General features: G+C 34.9%; 1 protein-coding gene across 1 annotated transcript in view; it reads right to left on the reverse strand.

The window, feature by feature from the left end:
* Positions 1 to 5,738: 5,738 nt before the first annotated feature.
* LOC145662359 (uncharacterized) overlaps positions 5,739 to 23,223 on the reverse strand; it is a 130,538-nt gene continuing 113,053 nt past the window's right edge. Inside the window, exons 4-5 of the mRNA XM_081727869.1 lie at positions 21,167 to 21,192; positions 5,739 to 14,389 (exon numbers count right to left, since the gene is read on the reverse strand). Coding sequence (XP_081583995.1) covers positions 13,824 to 14,389; positions 21,167 to 21,192 — 592 coding nt within the window. The 3' untranslated portion in view covers positions 5,739 to 13,823. The remainder of the gene's footprint in view (positions 14,390 to 21,166; positions 21,193 to 23,223) is intronic.

A 23,223-nucleotide genomic window follows, 5' to 3' on the forward strand; every position in this document is an offset into this window, starting at 1 on the left:
ATAAAGGGGCTTCATAAGAGATACGTAAAACTCATATGGGAAAAGGTTTTTACTGTAGAGAAAAAATTCAATTGCCAAAATCGTGAAGTGTATGCGCATAACTCTCACGAAACCATTGGCAAATTCTTAAAGTGGGAAGGGGGCATTAGTGATGGTTTGGTGAAGGATGTCATGCGATTATCATTCAGTTGCATTTCTGAGCTCCTTCTTGGCTAAGCGGTTAGCATACGCGCCTTTAGCATAGGAGACTCGGGTTCGATTCCCGGCGGGAGCTCATGTGGTTCGGATTCCACGTTAATTAGTAGGCGCACGTCTGATATAGCCTTGCTGCTGAAAGGGACGATAAACTAAAACCAACTCAACTCAGTTGCATTTCTGAAAGTTGAGGATAAAAACACATGCCGTCAACTATCAAAGTGATGTTGTGAAGCCCTTAAACACCAGTGTTGTTCGCCGGGAAGCAGTGGACATTCTAACAAGATTTTGCACATATACATAGGACAAAAACGACACAACACTGGGTGACGTCCAATGGGTGTGATTTCATCACCAGTGACAATTAATTGGCCTTAAGACAATCTCGACCTTAATCATTTGGATGACTTATTATGGAACATTGTTGGGGAGAGATCTGTTCTAAAGCTCATCGCAACCTTTAAACTTTGAAAGCAGATTTTCAGAAGCAGCAGCACTTGTATCGCTGGAAATAGTATGTTCAGCGATAGATGAGTAGTTTTACCGTTTGCAGAGGTGTGTGAGGCCAAAGGCTGTCTGTTGATATGGACGTTAAATTGGTAGTCATAGCAAAAATTACACTGTATTTATCAATTGCTCTATGTACTGCATGTACTTCCCCTGAGAAATAGAATATACGGCTATATTAGGTATATATTCGATGTTTCTTGTCAGGCTGGTCTAATGAATGACAATAAAGGTTGTTCGCTTTATATCGGACAGAATTAAGAAAGAGCCTGCCATCCGGAGAATGACGCTAGGACGATGCATCTACTATCCTGTGTCTGAAGTTGCAAATGGGTGTGTCGCAAATGGTGCCTAAAATTAAACCATTATACTGGAAAGGATATGTCGTGGCCTTTTTCAGGGATTGAAACAGTGAAACATTGTCGAGAGAAAGATTGCAAAAGTTATTAGGTCTCGTTACAGATACCAGGATGAACACAGCTTGGCGAAATAAGCTTTGTGGTAGACCAGCCCCGTGTGCATGAATTTCCCTTGTGTTCTACCGTTTTCCTCACACACTCCACATTTGGTTCACCTTAATCGTCTCTGTTACCTTCAGACCATAAACGAGAGACGTTAAAAAAATCGTCTACGAAAAGCATCATGAAGACGGTTCCAAAGGAAGTGACACCTTCAGTGATCAGAGCATTTGCCGATTGGTCTACTTAGAAAATCCACCGGCACACGTGCGATAGGCCAGCGGTTCAATTAGGCACCATCAACTGAGCACAACCATTCGTAAGCGGCTCTGACTGAGGTGCGTCCGTAAGGTTAGCACACACCACCTGCAAACAGACAGTAAGAAACTGTATAAAAATCATCTTGCAGGGTCCAAGTGGCAGATTGTTGTCATAATGGCTGCTTCAAACATCCATCTTATAGCTTGTGATCACATTCGGTTCCTGACATACCAGGACAGCGATCCCAAGGACCGTTGCAACTTTATGATCGCCACTGCCGCGAAAGTTTATGGTAACGGAATTCAGTTATGCGGTGAAGTTGCTGATACACAAGAAAAATAAAAACTTGCAAGATACTTCCAGGAATCCATTATGATATTTGTCTGTTAAATCGAGATCCCACAATTGTACGGTGCGAACGCCAGGTGTTTGAGTCTCGAAAATGCCACGAAATCAGAAAACTGTCATGAAAGTCAAGAAATTTAGCTTTTTTTTTTTTTTTTCTCCTATATTTTTCTCCTGTACAAACATAAGTAGAGGCTGGAAAATTTTGTCCTATAAAACGTCAGAATTCACCGCCAAAAATGTGGTCGCCATTAGACGCTGCCAAATCGCATGCATGAAAATTCGGCCTAATTTGTACCCAGATTTGCTATTGAGATTGTTCTTCAGCTGACATCATTGAGCAGTGGCGATGCAAATCGCATTGCATCGCCGAAACCAGCTACGCATCTAACCAGTTTATTCAGCTGTGAGAAGACAAAAAAGTTTTTATCGCTCCAGGGAACAGTCTTTGAAAGCAGAGATAAGATAAAGGTAAGTGCTAAAGAATATAGGTACTATTATTAGTTTTTGAATGTTACGAAATTTTATGATTTGGTAAAGAAAAGGTCACGAAAAAGTCACTAAATTTCATTTTGGAATTTTAGTAGACACCCGGGAACACCAAACAGGTAGGATCCGGACAATTTATACCGCCAATACGTTTCTGCGTCTACATCAGGAAATGAAACAGGAATTAGGAATTCGTATCATTCCATTTGAAAACGAGATCTCTGATTCCTTTTAAGTGGTTTTGCACGGCATTGGCGTATTGAAAAGACGTCTCGCTGGAATCTGGAAAGCTTGCAGGGAGGAATGGGATCGAATCCCATTGTTTTTGCTTTGCCGAAGTTTGCTTTAATGGAAACGTTGATGGTGGGCAAATAGTCCACAATGCCTAGAGTTCAATAAAACACATCGGTGGTGACGGCGAGGTTTCTCGTAGGGCGAGTACCCTTCAAAGTCGGTCGGATATCGCGAACAATCTTCTGGTAGTACCTTGTAGGAATCTTGACTTACAAGCACGCCTTTCAACAAATTACACACTATGGCAAAACAACTCTAATAGTTTGGAATAATTGATGGAATCGTCAAGTGGAATGAAACGGGTTACCTCTAGAAAATTCATGCACACTGTGTTTCTTCTGAAGATTCAATACGGGATAGTCGGGGTTAGACATGCGAACCTGTACTGAAGAAATCGTAATTTGTGAAATGGCATCATAGAAACAGCTTGGCTTGGCATTAAATTCTGGCAGAAAATAGCCCATCACCGCTAAAGAAAATTGCTGTCAATCTTTGCAAGGGTTATTAAATTTTGTATATATATATATATATATATATATATATATATAATATACAAAATTTTCATTTTTTTGGTTATACGGAGGGATTCAAAATGATTCACATCGGGACAAACTTTGAGCTAAACATACGAAGTGTGGCACTGATTCATAGATAGTGTGTGGCATAGTGCGACGGTGTAGAGTCGCAAACATTCGCATTTGACTCTTGAGAGAGAATTTTTCTTTTATCTCCTTACGGAACGCCGAGGTTATTATAAAGGATAAGAGCACGGTAGCTCAGTGGTAAAGCTCTTCTCTGGTGCATAAAGTCCCTGGTTCAATCCCCCTCTAAGTATGTAGTGGAGAACATCGTGTTCGTGGGTTTTGTCCGGGTACTCATCTTTCTTCCTGCATTCTCAATCTACGAATTCTTCCATCATGATTCACGTGCCTTAATCATCCGTCTCCCTTAGCCTAAAGAACATAATTGTGAGACGTTAAACGGAACTGAAAGATTTCATTTCCAAATTTTTGCAATGGGTATTTGGCCCAACCCCCTTTATATATATATATCAACTGTCATAGATGTTCATAGTATAGACATTGGCTTATCGAAGCACGGCATAGTGAATTGGAGATCCGGTTCGATTCCTGGCCCAGTCACACTTTTCTTCATTCTTTGAACTTTACTGAAATAGCTTCTACAGAGAAATATAGTGATACAAAAAATGATGTTTTCTTCATTTCTTCTAGTAAAACTGCTTAATTCAAGTAACACGATTTCTGTTTCTAGATGTACCCCTTACGATAAGTTGTGTAGGTAGAGGGAGTTAAACTCGAAATTAGCCCGCCTCATCAATTGACATGTTTAATTATTGTAAATGTCATTGAGAAAAATAAAAAATACATCTAATGTATTAAATTTTCTTTAACATAGTAATAAATAAATAAATATAAAATAACTGGGTTCTAATTATATAAAAAACGAAGCACTTGGCGTAACAGCCCGTTTTGTGGGCCTAAGCCTACTCCACCGCCATCTGCTAGCGGCGAACACGTGATCAGTGCGCTGCGAATCCCTGTCCCTAACACATGCATCAGGAGCTCTCTAGACCTAGTTGTTGTTGTCACGTCTTGTTTTCACGTGATTCCCCATTGTGCCTCACGACGCCGAAAATTGAGAGGCACCGCTTGGGACCACGCAGGCGTGAGTCCAACGCATTAACCATTAGACTCCGGTTCCCCTCTGTGTTGGAAAAGTGATTTTTTTTTTCCCTCCTATTTTAAGGGAACTCTAATCCATCCATTATTATTTCCTGCACTCTTCAAATGCAGAAAGTGAAATTCTATTCTAACTTACGATATTTAAGAGTTATATTTTTTTTATTGCTTTGAATTATACATTTTAGCGGGAATGGACTGGACTGGACTGCTTAAAAAAATGCAAATGATAAGAGAACCATACTCCATACTATAGGTAGAAATATGAAACTATACAGTGGATATTTCACTATTAATTTGGTCTTGTATTTAGTGACTTATTTTGTGTAACTGATAATATATGTGATACAAGTTGAGTATGCTACTACGCTACTACCAAACTCCGGGAGGCGATTCCTTACATCACGTGCAAGAAAGGAAAGAAAAAAAGTTTCAAGAAACATCGGGAAATTCTTTTTCAGAACTATAAAGTTCCTGAAAGTTCGAAAAATCAATGTTTGAAGTAGTCTACCTTGCAAACTATGGGATTTAATTGAGGCGATCCCATAAGTTATTCGGGAACTAGTAGAAGTTCTAAGTTTCCATATTTGCAAATCGTGCAATAATTATAAATTTCCGAAGAATAAGTTGAGTAATCGCAGAAATTCTTCTAATAGCCTGTTCAATCTTCTAAAATGTGTTGTATAAGTGCAGAAGGTTCGTAAATACTGATATTTAGATAGAACTAGTTCCAGTTCCTGTGTAATTCGTCACTCTCGAGACAAAAGGGCGTATCTCATTTTCTTAACTTTTTTCAGGAGACAAGTTGAAATTTTTTCCTATTTTTTATTCTATCCTCTTCTTTTAAAATTTAGTTTCATTTCCTTCGTTTCAGATATAGAACTTACGAGATCAAATTAAATTTTAACAGAACACGATAGAATAAATGATAAAATCTTTAAACCTGTCTCCTGGAAAAGTTATATATATATATATATATATATATATATATATATATATATATATATATATATATATATATATATATATAAGAAGTTTGTGGTGGACAACATTGTGTCCGTGGGATTTCTCGGGGTACTGCCATATTCTCATTCTACCAATTATTCCATCACCATTCACTTGTGTTAATTATCCGTCTCCCTTAGCCTAATGATCATAAACATGGGACGTTAACTGAAAGATTTCATTTTGCATTCATGACAGAATATTACATATACCAAGAAGCTTACATACAAGAAGAAAGATACATACAAAATGAGAAATATAAAATACAAATTAGATACACAATTTTAAGAAACCTGTTTTACAAAACACACTTCTCAACGGCTCTATTTCCAACTTATATGTAAGATATGAAAGAGGTGTTAGTGCAAGCAAATAGCGGAGTTGAACAATCTTGTAATTTTTTGTCATCGATTAAGAAAGTCAAGATGACTTCGGGATATTTGCATACACAAATTCTTCATTGAAGACAAGAAATACACAAAAATTTTATTTTATATGAAATAACTTTATTGATATATTTAACTGCAATTACAATATTTACATTATAACAAGAAATGATGAACCTTTAGTACAACACATACACATTCAATTTGTTTATAGTCATGAGTACAGTGGTATCATCATTTTTACTTATTTATTTATTAAGAACAAAAGACACTTGACTAGTTTAAATTTCGTCATGGTACAAAGCCCCGCACACATTTTAAAGATAAATATAACAAAGCACGTTTATACAATAGGTCTTCTATATAATTGACCCGAGGAATAGTGTTTCATTTTCTCTTGTCTTAGAATCCGTGCACTTCTCTGGGCTTTTAGTCTTTTAGATTTATTTTTCACAGTTAAGTACTTGAGGCTCGACTTATGGATGATACTACAAGATTTACATATCAAAGGATTTTGTTTTTTTGGTAAGAAGTTTGTAAAGTACAAAAATCCTTTCATTTCAGGAAGATTTTTCACTTAAAAGATATACATAAATAAAAGATCTAAAATTTCTAAATAATGTAGCCTTAACTTCCTAGAATGAAATGAATTGTATCAACCGATCATTGTATCAACGATGCTGACGAACGTTATTTGTAAAATATAATCTATTCATTTATGTAGTTTTTGGTGCTAGTGTAGTTTTGGCGCACCACATTTTGGAAAATTTACAGGTAAAATTCAATACTTTGCATGAAAAGACATAAGGAACAATTTTCTGCAGGGAACAATAAAATACCAAGTAATACAGCCCTAATTTAGGTTTAGTGTATAGAAACTGTATTTTATATAAACAAGTGGAGCGTTACTAATATGAGTGCTATTGAAATTATCATTCCCAATACCCAGTTCTTTTCACTATTCTCATTTATACGTATACTCACTATCGGTGAGGCTCTTGCTTCCTTCGGACGAGCTACCACGCGGTCACACCAGCTTTGCCCTACCCTGACTTAGTTAGATAGCATACTTTCTTTTTAGCTGCCACCTACCACACCGAACAGGTAGGTTTTTGTGTTTTTCGCACTGTAGTAGTTACGCCATACATTCGGAAGCTGTATATATTCGCAAATCGTAAAACAGTTACAATTTTTCAACAAATACTTGTGGTGACCCCCTTGAACTTTATCTATGCAAAGTAAGATTTTCACGTCTCCTACTGCAAATCTTTTCGGGTATAATAAGAAGGAAATTAGTGAAAGAATTATAATTCTTCAATCAAGCATGTTATAAAATAGAGGGTCTGGTCTGCCTCTACAACAAAATCGTGAAGTCATACGTCACAGTTTCGCCATTGCCACTCTGCCTGCTTCACCCAATAAGACCCAATGTTTTGAACCAACATTCATGGCGGAAACGAGAGAAGCCAATCAGACTCGGTGCTCTGACAGATGCTCAGTTGTTTTTTTGGCTTCATAATAGGACGAAGATACATATGGGCAGATCCTCTATTTTATAACATCCTTGTCTTTAACAATATTATTTCGAGTGGTGCGCCAAAACTAAATCTGCAAGTAGTTTTATTTTCAAAATGTAGTTAATTTATTTCTGTTTGTGTGTTTTTTAACTGGAATTTTTCTTAACCCTTAATTACTCGCACGGGATGTTCACAGACTCCCCCCCCCCCAACAGGTAACTTTTGTGTTGCTAGCCAGAAGCCCTGATGAAAAAATATTTTTAAAAAAAGTCTCAAAACGAGTACAAAAAATCTAATTGCAGCAAATATTTTTAAAAGCATGTCTAGAGTTATGCTACATTGTCCTAATTATTTTTAAAAAATATATTTTTTATTGTAAAAAAACTAATATAAATTTGGAGGTCTACTGGACCCTCGCGCGAGTACTGGTGTCAAAAAAAGGGTGCGAGTACTTACGGGTTAAATTAAAAAAAAAAAAAAGCTTACTGTATAGAATTCTTTCTAAAAACAAAATCCTTCGACATGTAAATATAAGATCACATGATTTAAAATAGTGTGCCATAAATTTATACATATGACATAAATTCATCTTTACAAACAATGAACATGATAAGGTTCTTACAAAAAAATCAGTAAAATCAGAAGCTTTTGTCACCCTCTGCTACCTATTCATTTCAACATAAAAACATTGCTCTTCTATATTAGTCAACGAGGAAACAGTCTTAGATGGCGTCGGATGTGTTGTATGTTGTGACTCTTAGTCGGTTATTTTAATGTCTGTTTCTTATGTAGAGTGTTAACGAGAAATTGTCTCAATATTTTGGGAATAAATTTCTCACATCAAAATAAGGGAAAAAAAAGTTAATAAGGACCTGTGGTCGGAAGTGAATCGTTTCGTAGTTCATAGAGTGCCAAAAACGTGAAATATTGAACTTCAAAGGTCCATAAGTTTCACTACTATAGGACCGATCATAGTCGGATCAAGACACCACTGAGGAAATAGTATGTGAACTATCCAAATATCCATCTTTCAGAACCTCCGGTACTTGGACAATCATTTTTAGAGAGGCAGTTTTTGAGTACTAGATCACTCTCCACACGACCCGCTCGGGAGAGTAATACTCCCGGAAGTACGTTTTTTCGCGCGCTACTCTAGCCAGCTGTTTTACGCGCTATCCTAGTCAGTTGTTAAGTTCGTCACAAAATCTATATCATTTAGTACAAGGGGAACAAAACGAGCCTTATATCATAGAGTACAAGGGCAACAAAACGAGCCCTGCGGGGCTTCTAACCCGTTCCTACTACTTATCTGCACAAAAGTAAGTAAATCACATTTTTGAGTATTATTTTCGTATTATTTTAATTTAAAAAGTGTTATAAAAATGTAAAAAAAAAAAAAAAAAAAAGTTTAAAAAACTTTCCTCGGGCCGGGTTTGAACTCACGCCAAAAGAGATTCTTGTTACTAGCATATAGCACTAGCGAACTCGGCCACGAGGACCGATAGCAACAACCGTCTGAATTCTGCTATTTGAATGCAACGTGGCAAGACATAGATAACGCCAACCAATCAGAACTGTGTTTTCCGTTCCTACTTCCGGGAGCATTACTCTCCTGAGCTAGTCCTCTCTCCACCTAACCTTCTAAGAATTGGTGTGAAAGTACTGGAGCATTCTTAAATATAGATATTCGGATAATTCACATACCAGTTTCTCAGTGATGTCTTGACTCGACTACGATAGGTTCCATTGTAAAGGAGATATGAACTTTTAAATTTCACTTGTTTCACGTTTTCGGCACCCTATAACTTCGAAACTAGTGAGCACAGGTTTTATGAACTTTTTTTTTCTTCTTCTTATTTTGATGTGACGAATCTGTTCTCAAAATATTGTGACACATTTTTATAAGACTCTGTATATTATTTTGTATGTAAATCAATTCATTTGTAACAAATCAAAGAAATATGTAATCATTTAACTCAACAAAATTTTAATTTGAAATTGCTTTTCTAGGAAATAATTACATAAATAAATAAAATAAAAACGATCAGCTAAATCAATAGAATAAAGCAATAGCATCAATAGCATTTATAACCTCAAGAACCTAAGCTGTTGGCATCTAAATATAACCGTACACGAAGAGAAACAGGGGCGATATTGTCATTTTTTACATAGCATAAAATTATGTTTCAAGTTTTTTCAAGCCTCTTTCTCATTCTTTTTAAAAGATAGATCCCTCAAATTTTGAGAGCGGAGGGGAAGGTCACGGCTTTATCTTGAGTATGGTTAATGATCATTTTGAATGTTCAGTATTACTAGGCTAAATGCATAAAAATTGCATATAAGCAATTTCATTTTTTACAGGTGCAAAAAGTTCAGAAAAAAAAATCTAGCACTAACACTGACAGTCGGGCATAAAAGATTGAGTATTCCATTGTGTTATAGCTCCACTTAAAACCATCAAGACGAGTCTTTTGTTTTCTTTATTTGATGGAATCATTTCGTACATTTATACGTAAACTCAAGTATTACTTTGTGATACGTTACTGTAGTTTCATGCTTAGTAAACATTTGTTTTCATACTGTCATTGGTTAATAAATCAATATGTCTTTGTATAATGAAAGCTATCTTAAAAATTATACTTTTATACATCCTTGTCATAATCATTTAATATAAGGATATTTTCTGTTACACTGTAAAAAGACGAAAATAGTTATATTATGAATACATTCTTATACAGTTATGTCAAACAAAAAAGTACATATTTCTTTGAAATATTTTCGTAAGGGAGTTTGTAAAATATGTGTATTTTCACTTTTTCAAAATATTGCAGATATTAAATAATGTAAGTTGTAATACATTATAAAATTGTAAGATTTGTTAAGTTGTTTTCAAATTTTAATATTTTCTGAAAACCAAAAAAGTAAGGTGATTTGGATGCAATTCTATCCATCACGACTCTGAAACTCACTAAAGGAATAATTAACCCTTCTGACCAGAGTATATACACTTATTTATTAAAACTAAAGTACAGTGGGACGTTTTCGACAAGTTTATGTTATCCTCGTCAGATACTAACTCTGTGTCTGATGAAGATAACATTAAGTTGTCGAAACCGTTACACTGTATTTTAGTTTTAATAAATAAGTGTATATACTCTGGTCAGAAGGGTTAATTATTCCTTTAGTGATTTGGATTTGTTAAGTTTAAAAAATACTTATATTTATTTATTTAAATTTTATATAAAAATTAAAAAAAATATTTAGTTTTGTAATAGTTCAAGAAATATTTAAATATGCGGTAGAGTTTAATGGATATTTTTAGTATCTTCTAAATGAAATGATTAAATAATGAAGTCAGTACATTTGAAATTGAAGTAAATACTTTCTGTAATAAACAGGGTAGGTAAAGCCATGTTATCATTTTCTAGGTAAAGTAAAGTAATTCAGACATTACGAGCGAGAATCGAATGAAAACCGCAAAAGTGTCATTAAAAATCTGTTTTGTTTTCTAGGCGTTTGAAATTTGCAGACAGAGTCCTTCGCATCTTTCCGAGCCGGTAGTACGAAGCAGTGCCGGTAGATGGAGTTGGAGCTGAGTAGCAGCTGATTCAATGTGGCGACACCACTACGCAATTGCACGGGTCGACTTATTCAGGAAACCCAGCTTGTCACCCTGGCTGAAATGGCTTCCTTGCTAAATGTGAGTTTCGGTTCAGCAGAACACATAGTGTATGACGAACTCCGCTACAGAAAAGTGCGGGTTCTTCGATAGTTGGGTACCAGATGGGTTCTTCGACAGCTAATGCAGGAACTGAAAGGTCCTCGAGTTGACATATGTCAAAAGCTGCTGAGGCATTATGAAGAGGATGGTGACTATTTTCTAGCTCACATTGTCACAGAGGATGAAAGTTGGGTGCACGATTTTCAACCGGAGACGAAACGTGCAAGCAACAAATGGCGACATTCGTCTTCACCGAAACCAAAGAAGTTTTGCAGCCAGCCCTCTGCAGGGAAAATCATGCTTACTTTATTCTGGGATAAGAATTGTCTGTTCTGGAACACTACTTGCCCCTACGTACGACAGCGACTAGTGCCACTTACACTGACCTTTTCAAGAACCATTTGAAACCAGCAACACGCACAAAGCGAAGGGGATTGCTGCGTGGAGATGTTTTGCTTCAACATGATAACGCCCGTCTTTATTCTACTCGTGCAATCATGCAAACCATCGACGACCAACGTTTCAAATGCGTCCCACATTTTCCATACTCGCCAGATTTGGCATCATCAGATTTCCACATCTTTAGTCCAATAAAGGAGCACCTTGGAGGGTAGAAGTTCGGGTCTGATGATGTCCAATCGGCGGTGCACGTGGCTACAGCGTCAACATTTTTTTCTTACGCGGTATCAAAGCACTTCTTATCCGATGGCGTAAATGTATTGAACTGAGAGGGGGCTATGTAGAAAAATAATACACGCACAAATCGAAGGGGAGCAAAAAATTTCCCTGCAGTAAAATAGTGGAAAAAAATAAATACTTGAGGTTTTTATTTGATTCTTCCTCTACAGTGAGCATATGTTGTCTTTCTATATCATGTGTACAATTTCTCGATCTTCATTACTGTTATTATTTTATCTGCTTTAGGAAAATAAAGAGTGTCTACATATACTTTGGTGATTACTCTATGAAGCAGTCAAGTGACACACATATTTATATTTTACCACAGAATTCTTCACGTTTAAGGAAAAAGATTTACACATACATTGTTCCATATTCTAACTGGATCGTTGAAAATTTTTCAGAAGTTGTCTACATTTAAAGCAAAGCACATTGCTTTAACCTCCTAATAAATAAATGTTACCATTCAGTAAATTTGGTAATTAGAGGAAAAATTTCAATGCTCCTGTATTTTTTTAACAGTTCTAGCCTAATATTCTGAAAATAGAATATGACATCTGATCCATTCAGCAGTTCACAATTCTTTCAAAGGTTATTGGTACATTTATACCATTGAAGCTCATCACAGTGCCTTTCTTTATCTAACTTTTAAATATCTAAACAAGACTGATTGATTTTTGGATACAATCTATACCAAGAGTGCGGAACCTTTTTTGTTTTAAATGCCATTTCCACAGAAAGTCGAAAATGATAGTTTTCAATTCATCTAATTTTTGTAGATAGCTATTTTACAGTTATATGTTACAAAGTTACATCTATAATTTCCATGAAAATGTACAGGGTGGCCGAAAAGCAGATATACAGCCCTGCATTGATCAAGTATGACATTTTAGTTTATTAAAATAATGAGTTTTCCTTTCTTCCGTCTGTTTTGAGCTTAAAGTATAAGTGAAAAGAAATTAAGAACAAAAATATAAGAGATTAAATCAATATCTTTATGGATAACAATAAGAAAATATATAAAATGCCATATACAGATCAGTATGGGACTGTATACCTACTTTTGGTCCACCCTGTATACAATATAATATATTAAAAATATAAAGTAACAAAATGTATCATTTTTCTTATATATAAACCAGAATTTTTTTCACAATAGGTCCTGAAGGACGCACTTTATGACTGAAGACTGCAGGTTCCCCACCTTTAGTGTAGACAAATACATTACTCTTAACATTTGCAAAAAATAATCAAATTCTGCTTAAACAATTTAACAACATGATTGCATGTTCTTGTTTTAAAAAAATAAAAAAAAATAAAAACTTTCCAGTGACTTCCCTTTTGGAAGACCACATAGGACTGCACGTAGGAAATCATAACAGGAAAAGATTTATTTACATTTGTTGCGTTTCATTTCAGAGAGAGGGAGAGACTGGTTCATTTTTACAAGACTGTACAAGTATTTAAAACGAATGATCAACAACATAAATCTCTTTCACCGGGATTTTTTTTTTTTAAAAAAAAGCTTCTGTAAAGCGTCAACAAAGTTTACATTTATCTGAAGGAATAACACACAAGCGCGCCGTAAGCACATTATTGGACGGATGACAAAATCACACAAGGTGATGATCACTAAGTCTTCGATTTTTCCATAGCAATCAGCATATTCGCACACAAATATTCGTATGATTTTTTCCATAGCGATCAACGTATTCGCACAGAAATATTCCTATGATTTTTTCATAGCAATCAGCGTATTTGCACACAAACATTCGTATATGTTCTTTACCAAAGTGGAGAAGCTACGTAGTTTAGTTCAGTTGGCCTCTATTTACTCAAAAGTAAAACTATTTGATTTGTTTTTGTGGGACTGTGACATTGAAAAAATAAAAAAGAACACTCGGGCTGCCGAATAATTGAACACCAGCGTTTGGAATATGGCAAAAACCATCTTCAAGTTACGAAAACAATCTCAAGATTATTTGAAAAACAAATCCTAAGTTAACTTACATAAACAATAACAGGACGCGTAACTTCATTTGTGTTGAATATTCATCGTATTTACTTCCAAAGTCTTGGAAACTGCTGACCTGAAGATGGATAAGATCGTCTTCAGAAACGTCATGTTTCTTAACCAATCAAGAAAAACTTTAATATGTGATAATAACTAGCATTCACTGCTTAGAATGTTATTGGTTTCCACTTTTGTTGTATTATTTTTTGTTACTGAACACAACTAAACACACACAAAAATATATATATATATATTACACATAATCTGAGGGCACTGTGATCGCAGGAGGTTTCCGTATGGCACCGAGGTGGTGGAGTGGTTGTTGATGTTTTCTCATAACAATCGCTGGAATAGCATCGCTTTGTTCGAAGTCTATATTATTTGACTCCCAATGGTCAACACTTTCGTATGTCCTATCACTTTCAAACCCTAACGCACGGGTCACTTCACAGCGTTCCGTGGATAAATCGGAATAATACGCACTACTCGGGGAGGAGGCGTCGGGATCTGGATCGGCGTCCGATCCGTGATAAGCCGTGTTCTGATACGCAGGGTCGTCCCTTCTGTCCAATTCTGCATACAGCGCTTCCTCCCCGTTCCCAACACTTGTGTAAGTCTCTTCTACCGTGTAATGGTTTTCAGCAGATGGCGTTGGGGTATGAGTGCCGAGTTGGTTTGGAGGTGCAGGGCGTTTCAGCCAAGCCCACACACGACTTCGATTTCTTAAATCAGCTGTTGCACCCAGGTCCTTGTTTGTGACACCTTCTGGACTGCTCTCGTGTTGGTCCTCTTCGTTGTGAAGACAAAGTGAACGCAAACCTAGGGGAAATCGAGAAATATATTTAGAATTAGTTTATCAACCAAGCACAAAATTATTATAAGCATGAACTGAGCTACATTTTTAAAAAAAAATAGAACAGGTCTTAATTTTGTTCCAAGAGATAAATTTTAACCACAATTAGTAATTTTGGCTCTCGTTTTCAACAAAATTACGAACATTAGCTTTAATAATAATAATAATAATAATAATAATAATAATATTAATAATAATAATAATAATATATGAACAAAGGTAAAATTGAAATACTAAAGAAATCAAATATGCTTTTAAGAAAACTTATTTTTATTCTATTTCCGAGGGGCATAAATAAGTTACGGAATGTTGTTTTAGTTTTGTCATTTGTAATGCAATCAATGAATCCTGTACAGTACCTGTGTTGCCTAAGGTACCTTCGGAACACACAGTTCTTCCACTGCTCCTATCATTGCTGAAAACACCGAGAAAAGTTCTCTTTCGGTATCTTCCCAAGTTCGTCTTCGCGTTGGTTTCGATGTTGTTTCTACAGTGACGAAACAGATACCGGTGCTATTTTCCCCGTTAACTGATTTTAAACGCTGTCACAGCAGGAACCTGAAGCAGATTTCCCCAATTTGTACATGAACTTGATTGTGCATTGCTCGAACTGCGACATTGCACCATCTGATCACCACACACTACTCCGTTTTAGCTACAGCACTCGTAAACTGACTGTTATGATCTGGTCACACTTGTCATATTCATAAATAGGCAGCCTCGGGACTGTACTGTAATTGCATCACAAATTGCTAAACTACATTTTGGGAACTTTTCGACTTCTTCTCGTATATTTATGTAAAAATATTAATATTTCTCTACGTTTCAATTTAATCCCTGACTGAGTGTAAACTTCAAAGAAAGCGATTAAGAACGTGTATTTTGTTGGAATCAAAGATTAAAAATGTCGCTACTAAAATTTTATTTACATAGTAAATCAAGTTTCATCCCTATTACTATTTCCTTCACAGAATTTTTCATCTTACTGAAAGAAGTCTAACACAACAATACCGATATGTGTCACTTAGGGACCTATTCACACCCCTTACGAGCCTGACTTACTAAAAATAATACAAAATTTACTTTTTTTTCTTTTGCTTGTTTTTCATAAATGAAAGAAGATAATGAAATGCAACTTACCACAGTCATAGATAATAATTTTCTACAACAGAAAATACGAACCTGAAGAATTTTCAATGTTGCCATCCATATAAATTACAGTGTTACCAAACTAGCAACTTCCCAAAAGCTAAGTTAAGGCAGCGACTAGAAGAACGAACTGAACTGAATTTGGTTACGTATCATGTATTGATATCCTGTGAACTAATTTTTAAACAACAATTGTATTTCGTTTGTAATAAACAAAATAGTTTTAACATACAGTTATTAAAATTAAATAATAGTGCTATTTAAAAAGTAGTTCACAGGATACCAAGATATGATATGTAATCAAATGCAGTTGAGTTCGTTCCTCTGATCACTGTCTTAACTTAGATTTTGGAGAAAATGTTATTCTGGCAACACTGTAATTTCTATGGACGGCAACTGAAACTTTTTCAGGTTCATATTTTCTGTTGTCGAATAACATTATCTATGATTGTGGTAAGTTGCGTTTCATTATCTCCTTTCACTTATGAAAAACAAGCAAAAGAAAAATGACAAATTTTGTATTATTTTTAGTGGGTCAGGTTCTTAATAATCGACTCTATTTGAGAGCACAACTTAGTTTTAAAATCATCATCATCGTACGAATTTTGACGTAATCGGGAAATCGCTTGCCGCAAATTGTTAAGTGAAACATTAAATAGTATTTCTGTTTGTTTACTTAAAAAACAAAACGTCTCTCTATGTGTGTGTTATTTTTTTCTTTTTCCTTGCTAGCAGTTTCTTTACAGCTGCCATATTGCACAAATTGTCTGAAATGTACAGATATATTTACTCGTAAAATAAAGTAGAAAAAGAAACAAACCCAAAGGCAATATATTATATAAAAGGTTTTTAAAAAAGATGAAAAAGAAAAACTTTTTGCACTATTCTAACCTGCTATGAATTGGCTTTTAATGGATGAAAGAAGATGGAAGGAGAAGTTGATTGACCCGCTCTCTGAAGTTGAGGCTCTAAAAGACATTCCTTGGAAAATGAAAAGGCTGTTTCATCACAGACTATAAAAGTGGCAAGATCACAATGAGTTAGAAAGAAAAAGAAAAAAAAAACTGAAATGGGCTTGTAATGGTAGTATGTATTTCATCACCCAAAATAAAATAAAATAAATAATAATAAAAAAACATCCCTATTATTCATTTCCCAACTGAGAGAAGAATTTGTAAGAGCTGAAAGCGAACAGACAGTTCTTATCACTAGAGACATGTATGTTTCCACGTTCATTGTAAAAATAACAGCTACTGCACTCGTCACAATGGCTGTAGCCATTTGTTTAACTGAAGAAGAAAAATACAAGTGAAAGATACTTAAGCTTGTATGGCCTTGGATTTTTATTATTTTTCCTTCTGAAATAAAATATATAAAAGAGACGGAAAGTTTTAGGTCCCAAGAGAGAATCACAAAACAAACAAGCAATTCAACATAGGGTTGCCAACTCTGAAGGACTGACTGTAATATCTGTATTGTTTGTCAGCCTATATCCATCATCGTAATTTTCGGTTTTATATGCACAGAGACTTGAACACTACGAAAGCTAGAGAACGTAGAGAGCTACGAAACGTGGTGTTGGAGGAAGATGGAGAAGATAAAATGGACAGAGAGAGTAATAACCGAAGGTATTTTAAAACGGATAGGAAAGAACAGAACGCTCTTTTAGCCAGTATCCTTCGTATGAAGGCCAATTGGATTAGACACATCTTGCGAAGAAAAATTGTCTTCTGCGTACTGCTATGGTAGGAAAGTGCGGAGTAAGAATACAACTGATCGATGATTTGGAAAATAGAGGGAAAAATACTTCGAAAAATAGTTGAAACGAAAAAGTGCTTCGAGTAAAATTTGCGTATTTTTGGTCGCAGAATCCGAATCTGCAATAAAAATAAGGAGGTTTCCATTTAAAATTTCAAGTTAGCTCCCGGGACCTTATGACGGGACCCCTGGGGTACTTGCTGTTCACATAATTTTATATGCCCCTGACATAGGTACATTCTTGAGTAACTAGATTTTTACTTTTTTTGGTCATTTAAGAAATATTTCAGGTCGCAAAGTTAGTTGAGACACCCTGTATATATAATATGGGGTGCACGTGCGTAGTATTAATCTCTTTGTGCTCAGGTGAACTTGAGATTCAACTTTCAAATTCCGGTATCTCCAAAATTTGAAATTACTACATAATAATAAAGCAATTTGTTTGGTTCTTCTTAAGTGTGAGAGCTTTTAACAACGTTGACCTACTGAAACATGAGCAGCACCAGAAGTTTTGAAGGGAGGTAACTGGAGAAAATTGTGTATATATATATAAATAACTCACTGAATTATACCTTGCATTCTATAGTTTGTATAAAGATCTCTGTAATCCTTTTTTAAAGTATTTTTTTAGTATATAAATCTGGTCATCTAGGAAGAATTTGTCGATTCAGGGTGACAAATAAAAAAATTCTCGCCCCATCATAAAATAAACATAGAATTGATAAAACTTTCTATGTTTGTTACTACACATTCTTCAGAACATAAGGAATAGTGATTATTAAATGTTTATAATTTTAGTAGCTAAATCTCATTGATATAGGGAAACAGAACAGGATCCTGACCAGCGGCGTACACAGAATTTCACCAAGGATGAGTTCAAGCTCCCAAGTTTATATCTTTTCAGGGTGTTTGCATACTTATTTTACCTTAGTATGGTAAATGTATACATTTTATTCATATCTTGTTGAACGGGAATTTAACCGCCCGCAACTCTCACTGCGTACGCCACTGGTCCTGATTCACAACAAATTACTATGAGACTATAACATCACAGAACTTTCATGAATAACAGTTGTTTAATTTTGTTATCATCTATAATCATCAATCATGGGAACCCAAACAATTTCGACTGCTCTACTGTTGCATCCATATTATTTTACACGTGAAGAAAAATTTCGATTTAAATGCATTTTTTGAATACATTGACTTAGAATACTTGATTTGTGAATAATCTTATATATTTACCAGAATGGGAGCGTAACATTGGATAAAACTTCAAACTTAATAAATATCTAAAAAGAAGAAAAGGAAGAAAGAAACATTTGCCCCATTTGTGTCCTGGCTGTAATATGTATTTTCAAAACTGACTTATGAAGAAAATAAGAATTTCACTCCATAGACCCCTATTGTGAAATAAGGAAGTACGTAAATTATTTAAAAATATTTCTAGGTTTGACAAAAAAATCTCCAATAAGGTATAAGATTGCATTCGACTGATTTGTATCTACGTCCTTTATCCGCAGTCAGACTACATGGGACAAGACCTGTAGTTTAAAGTGGGAACTACGATAATAGATTCGATGCCCTCCCAATGGGAATCAAACTCAGGACATTATGTACCAAAGAAACACACGCTAGCCAATAGATCAGCAATTAGGGCTACGTTCGCATTCGAATTCACTGTTTATAGATCGTTATGTGTTGTTGTTACATATTGTGCACCAAAAGTGCCTTTGCAGACGGAAAATATGGTTATTTCCTTACGTTTACTAGACCACTTGAGGTCTTGCAGCTACAATGGATCATGACAGTATGCAAAGTTTTTTATCTTTCTTTTTAAGGAATGTGGGGAATTTAAAACTAGCAGTGACGGCGAGCATCTGTCCAGATGAAGTCAGTATGGTGGAACTATAAGGTCTATATGTCGATTTCCATTCAGACTGGCATCGGGAAATAATGAGGTACAGAAAGGAATATTTGGTGCTAATTTGAAATAAATGTTGACTTAAAACACAAACATCTAAATTTTATGTCAAGCTCATTGACAGATTTATTATGCAAGAATATGAGGAGAATGATTGTATTAAACAAATGGAGGTCATGTCAAGGGCCGACTCTATACTATATATGCAACACATGCATCTGCACGGGGCGTCAAAATCTGTCATTTCTTATTGGAAACAGAGTTCATGATAGAGGTAATTACATTTACTAAGCTGACCTTCTACTTGAATGCTAAATTCGTAAATCATGTTTAGGTCGCATTAGTTTAAGGTCACATGGACAGTACTAAAGCAAATGGTCAAGCAAATCCCAGCATAAATTGCTCAATTGTTGTCAAATACAAGAACTCAATTCTCGAACAGTACCGAACACTTGCTCCATTTGGTTAGTGATCATATTTTTGATTTAAAAACTAGTTTTGTCTTTGTCACAAACAAGTTTCTTATCATTAAAGGTAGGAACATGTTTGTTTTAAAATTTAACAGATGTAGAAGGAAAATTAAGAAATAAAGATAGAAAAAAAGCCAGTTGCACTGGAATTGCAAACTGATATCTTGAGATTGAAGCTCGATATTGAATTCTATAGAAAGGATTACCATCTTTCCTCTCCAGGCGTGTTTACTACAGACACAACGAGATTGTGTTTCAGTGTTTAGGCTTTTCTGGGTGTGAATGCCCTTTCTCTCCCCTTCATTGTTCATGATGGGGAAGCATACTTCAAATCATAGCTTTTAAGATTTGTTCTTTTTGGAAAAAGGGGCGGCAAATTGTCTAGGGCCAGCCCTGGTGATATCCATTGATGTAACTAGACATCAATTTTTCTTTGTTAGCTGCGATAAAATATTTTATTTAAAAAAAAAAAAGCTAAAAAATATGTTTTAAACAGTTGGAAACACTAATGAGAGGACTCACGCGTTTTGACATTAAAAATGACTTGTTTTCTTCTTGTACAATCTTTGGTGTTAATAAAAGAAAGAATTTTAATGTATTGTTTGCCATATTCACAAAAATATAGGAGTGGAGAGAGGGAGAAAAAGTAAAGGTAGGTTTATAAAAAGACAACGATGAAGAAAGAAGAAAAAAGTACACAACACAATAAAGAAGAAATAACAAAGATACGCGAAGTTTAAGCCTCATTTTGATAGGTGTGTCGCTTGGGTCTGTCTAATGGGTACCGACTATTCAGAACTAAGTGTCAGACAAAGGCGGGTGGGGACGCTCAACAAAAGGCTCATAATTTTCTCACCGTGTCATTACCTCAAATATTCTCTCTGCCGCTGAATGGTAGACAAGGACTAAAAACGAGGTTTGTAAGCAAGCTACCTTACATAATTAGATTAGGGTCTTTTTCTTTACCTTTGATTTCTTTTCCAGCGTGACTTTAATGATGTAGCTAAGAAATATGTGTTCCCTTGTTTGTTAAGTTTCGTTTCAACAGTAGTAATGTAATACATACCTTTTTAGTTCAATACGAGTAGATTTTTTTTTTTTTTTTTAAATGAATGTCGGTTCGTATAATAGTTCCTGTAACCCATTACCATTCTGTCTTTTATCTTTCAATTATTCAAATATGAATTAAAGAATGAAGACTAGAAGAAATGCCTATATTCTTATTAAGGGACTTGTTTTCAAACAAAACCGAATCGATAAAGAACAATTTTCGACATTACGGTATTCGTAAGGCTAGTGTTGCCAGCTCTACTGAGCTAAAACATCTGATCTTTTGTTTTGACTTTCTGTGCCGTTCATTGTAATAATAATAATAATAATAATAATAATAATAATAATAATAATAATAATAATAATAATATAAATGTAAAACAAAATCTTACCTCTATTTCTGTTGCTCTTGATGCCACTGAAAGAAAACAAGAACAAGATATAAGTAAGTGCTATGTCACAAATTGTTTTAGTTAACCCATAACTTTTTTTTTATTACGTAACTTTGGATGTGACGTATTTCTTAGCATGTATTTCTATTTCGAAAAAAAGGGGTTCAAATTGGTTTTTCATGCTCGCGTTACCATGTTTCGAAGAATAGAAAAACAATCCAATGTGTGTGTTCCTGTTTCGCAGAATAAGAGATTTTACTTTTCGCATAACCTTGTAAAAAGCCTATACTGCACCAGAAGTATGCCTAGGCCCTTTATTTGTATTATATGTTGAGAAATTGATTCCTCGCAATATTGTAATCACATATATAAGTTGTAAGTAACAAACAAATTACTTCATAAATTATTGAGAAATTCGAGGTGGCTGGTATGTACATCAGCAAAAGTGAAAGTGAATTTCTGTAAAATGAAAGAAAAGATAGTGGTGGATGGAACATTTAAAATTTGTCCACGTCTATTTTGATAGTTATATACATGGCATGTAAAGTATTTAGAACGTTTTCACGACTCTTTTGCTTATTGCAAAGCAAAAGCCAGTCATTGTACACACGTATGCTTCAGCAAATTAAGAAAAAAAGCTGAAGATTGTTGTTTCTAGTTTCGTATGCATAAATTTATAACACTTTGAATAAGCGGCAATAAATGCTATAAGATAAACATTCCAGCAAGCGAAATTACGCATTTGTTTGTTTCATTTTACCCAATCTATATAGAGAAATATACAATATATTGGGTTGGCTCTACTTTGCAAGGCTGATAATGATATGAGGAAATCGGTTAGGATAGCAGATGTACTTTCACTTGTTTCTCCTGAGGATACTCCTGATGCATTTCCATATAATACAAGACGATGCACTCGACAGTACAGACTCTACTTTTGAAGCAACAACAGTCCGCAAATGCGGCTGCTGGAACCAGGCAATTTAACTTTGCGGAGAAGGTTGTGAAGATGTTTAGACAGTCGTACTCGGGTTGTTAAGTGTAGGTTTAGGTGTAGTGAGGTTGCTCTTATTCCGTATTTTAATGCAGTGTCTCATTGCATTCATTTGGATAGTTGAAATTATAATCCAATTAAGACAAGGTGATATTAAGAGTCACCCCTGTTTACTAAATTCATTAAGGTTCATGCCATTATTGTTCAATGCATTTTTTTTTTTTTTTTTTTTTTTTTTTTTATGTATCTGCGTGTTTGCAATTTATTCTTGTTGCAGTAAATCACGATTGCACTTGTACGACAAGGCTCTATTGCGAGCTGCACCTATTTAGATTTATGTTGGTGTTTTGTTTCTTTCGCCAAATATTTCTAATATTGAGGTCCTACGAAAACTTTTCATGCGATTCTGCGAAACAGGAGATAACCATTTCCTAGACAGTACTAAAAATATGCTACATTTCAAAATCTAAATTAATTAGTTTTGTGTTATTCCAGTTTACAGAAACATACATGAATTCACTTCTTTCATCAGGAAATGTACTTCTAGAGTCTTTCTATTTCAAGTAGTGTTTCTCATTACTTCAACAACTTGAATTCTCTGTGCCCATAAAATACGTGAAGTTGGACCATTACGTGCTTAGAAGCTTACACTTTCGATTGCATTTTAAAAACATTATCACGGATTCAGAGCCAAGATTCCCATATATTGTGATTACGTAGGTATTCCTCTCTTGAATATATATATAGATATATAGATAGATAAATAGATAGATAGATAGATAGATAGATAGATAGATAGATAGATAGATAGATAGATAGATAGATAGATAGATAGATAGATAGATATAGATATAGATATTTCTTCCGTACATTTTACAAACGATGCTTCTGTAAACTGGAATAATGCAAATTTAACATCATTACGGGACATTACATTGTAATACCTACCAGAGATATCATAAATATTATGCATTTAATATTTATTTATATCTCTAGTAGGTATTACAATGTACTGCTGCGTAATAGCATATCCGTTTAAATTGTTACGATTTATAATAGACCA

Source organism: Thermobia domestica, chromosome 10, assembly GCF_964235325.1.
Source record: "Thermobia domestica chromosome 10, izTheDome1.hap1.1, whole genome shotgun sequence".
Lineage (NCBI taxonomy): Eukaryota > Metazoa > Arthropoda > Insecta > Zygentoma > Lepismatidae > Thermobia > Thermobia domestica.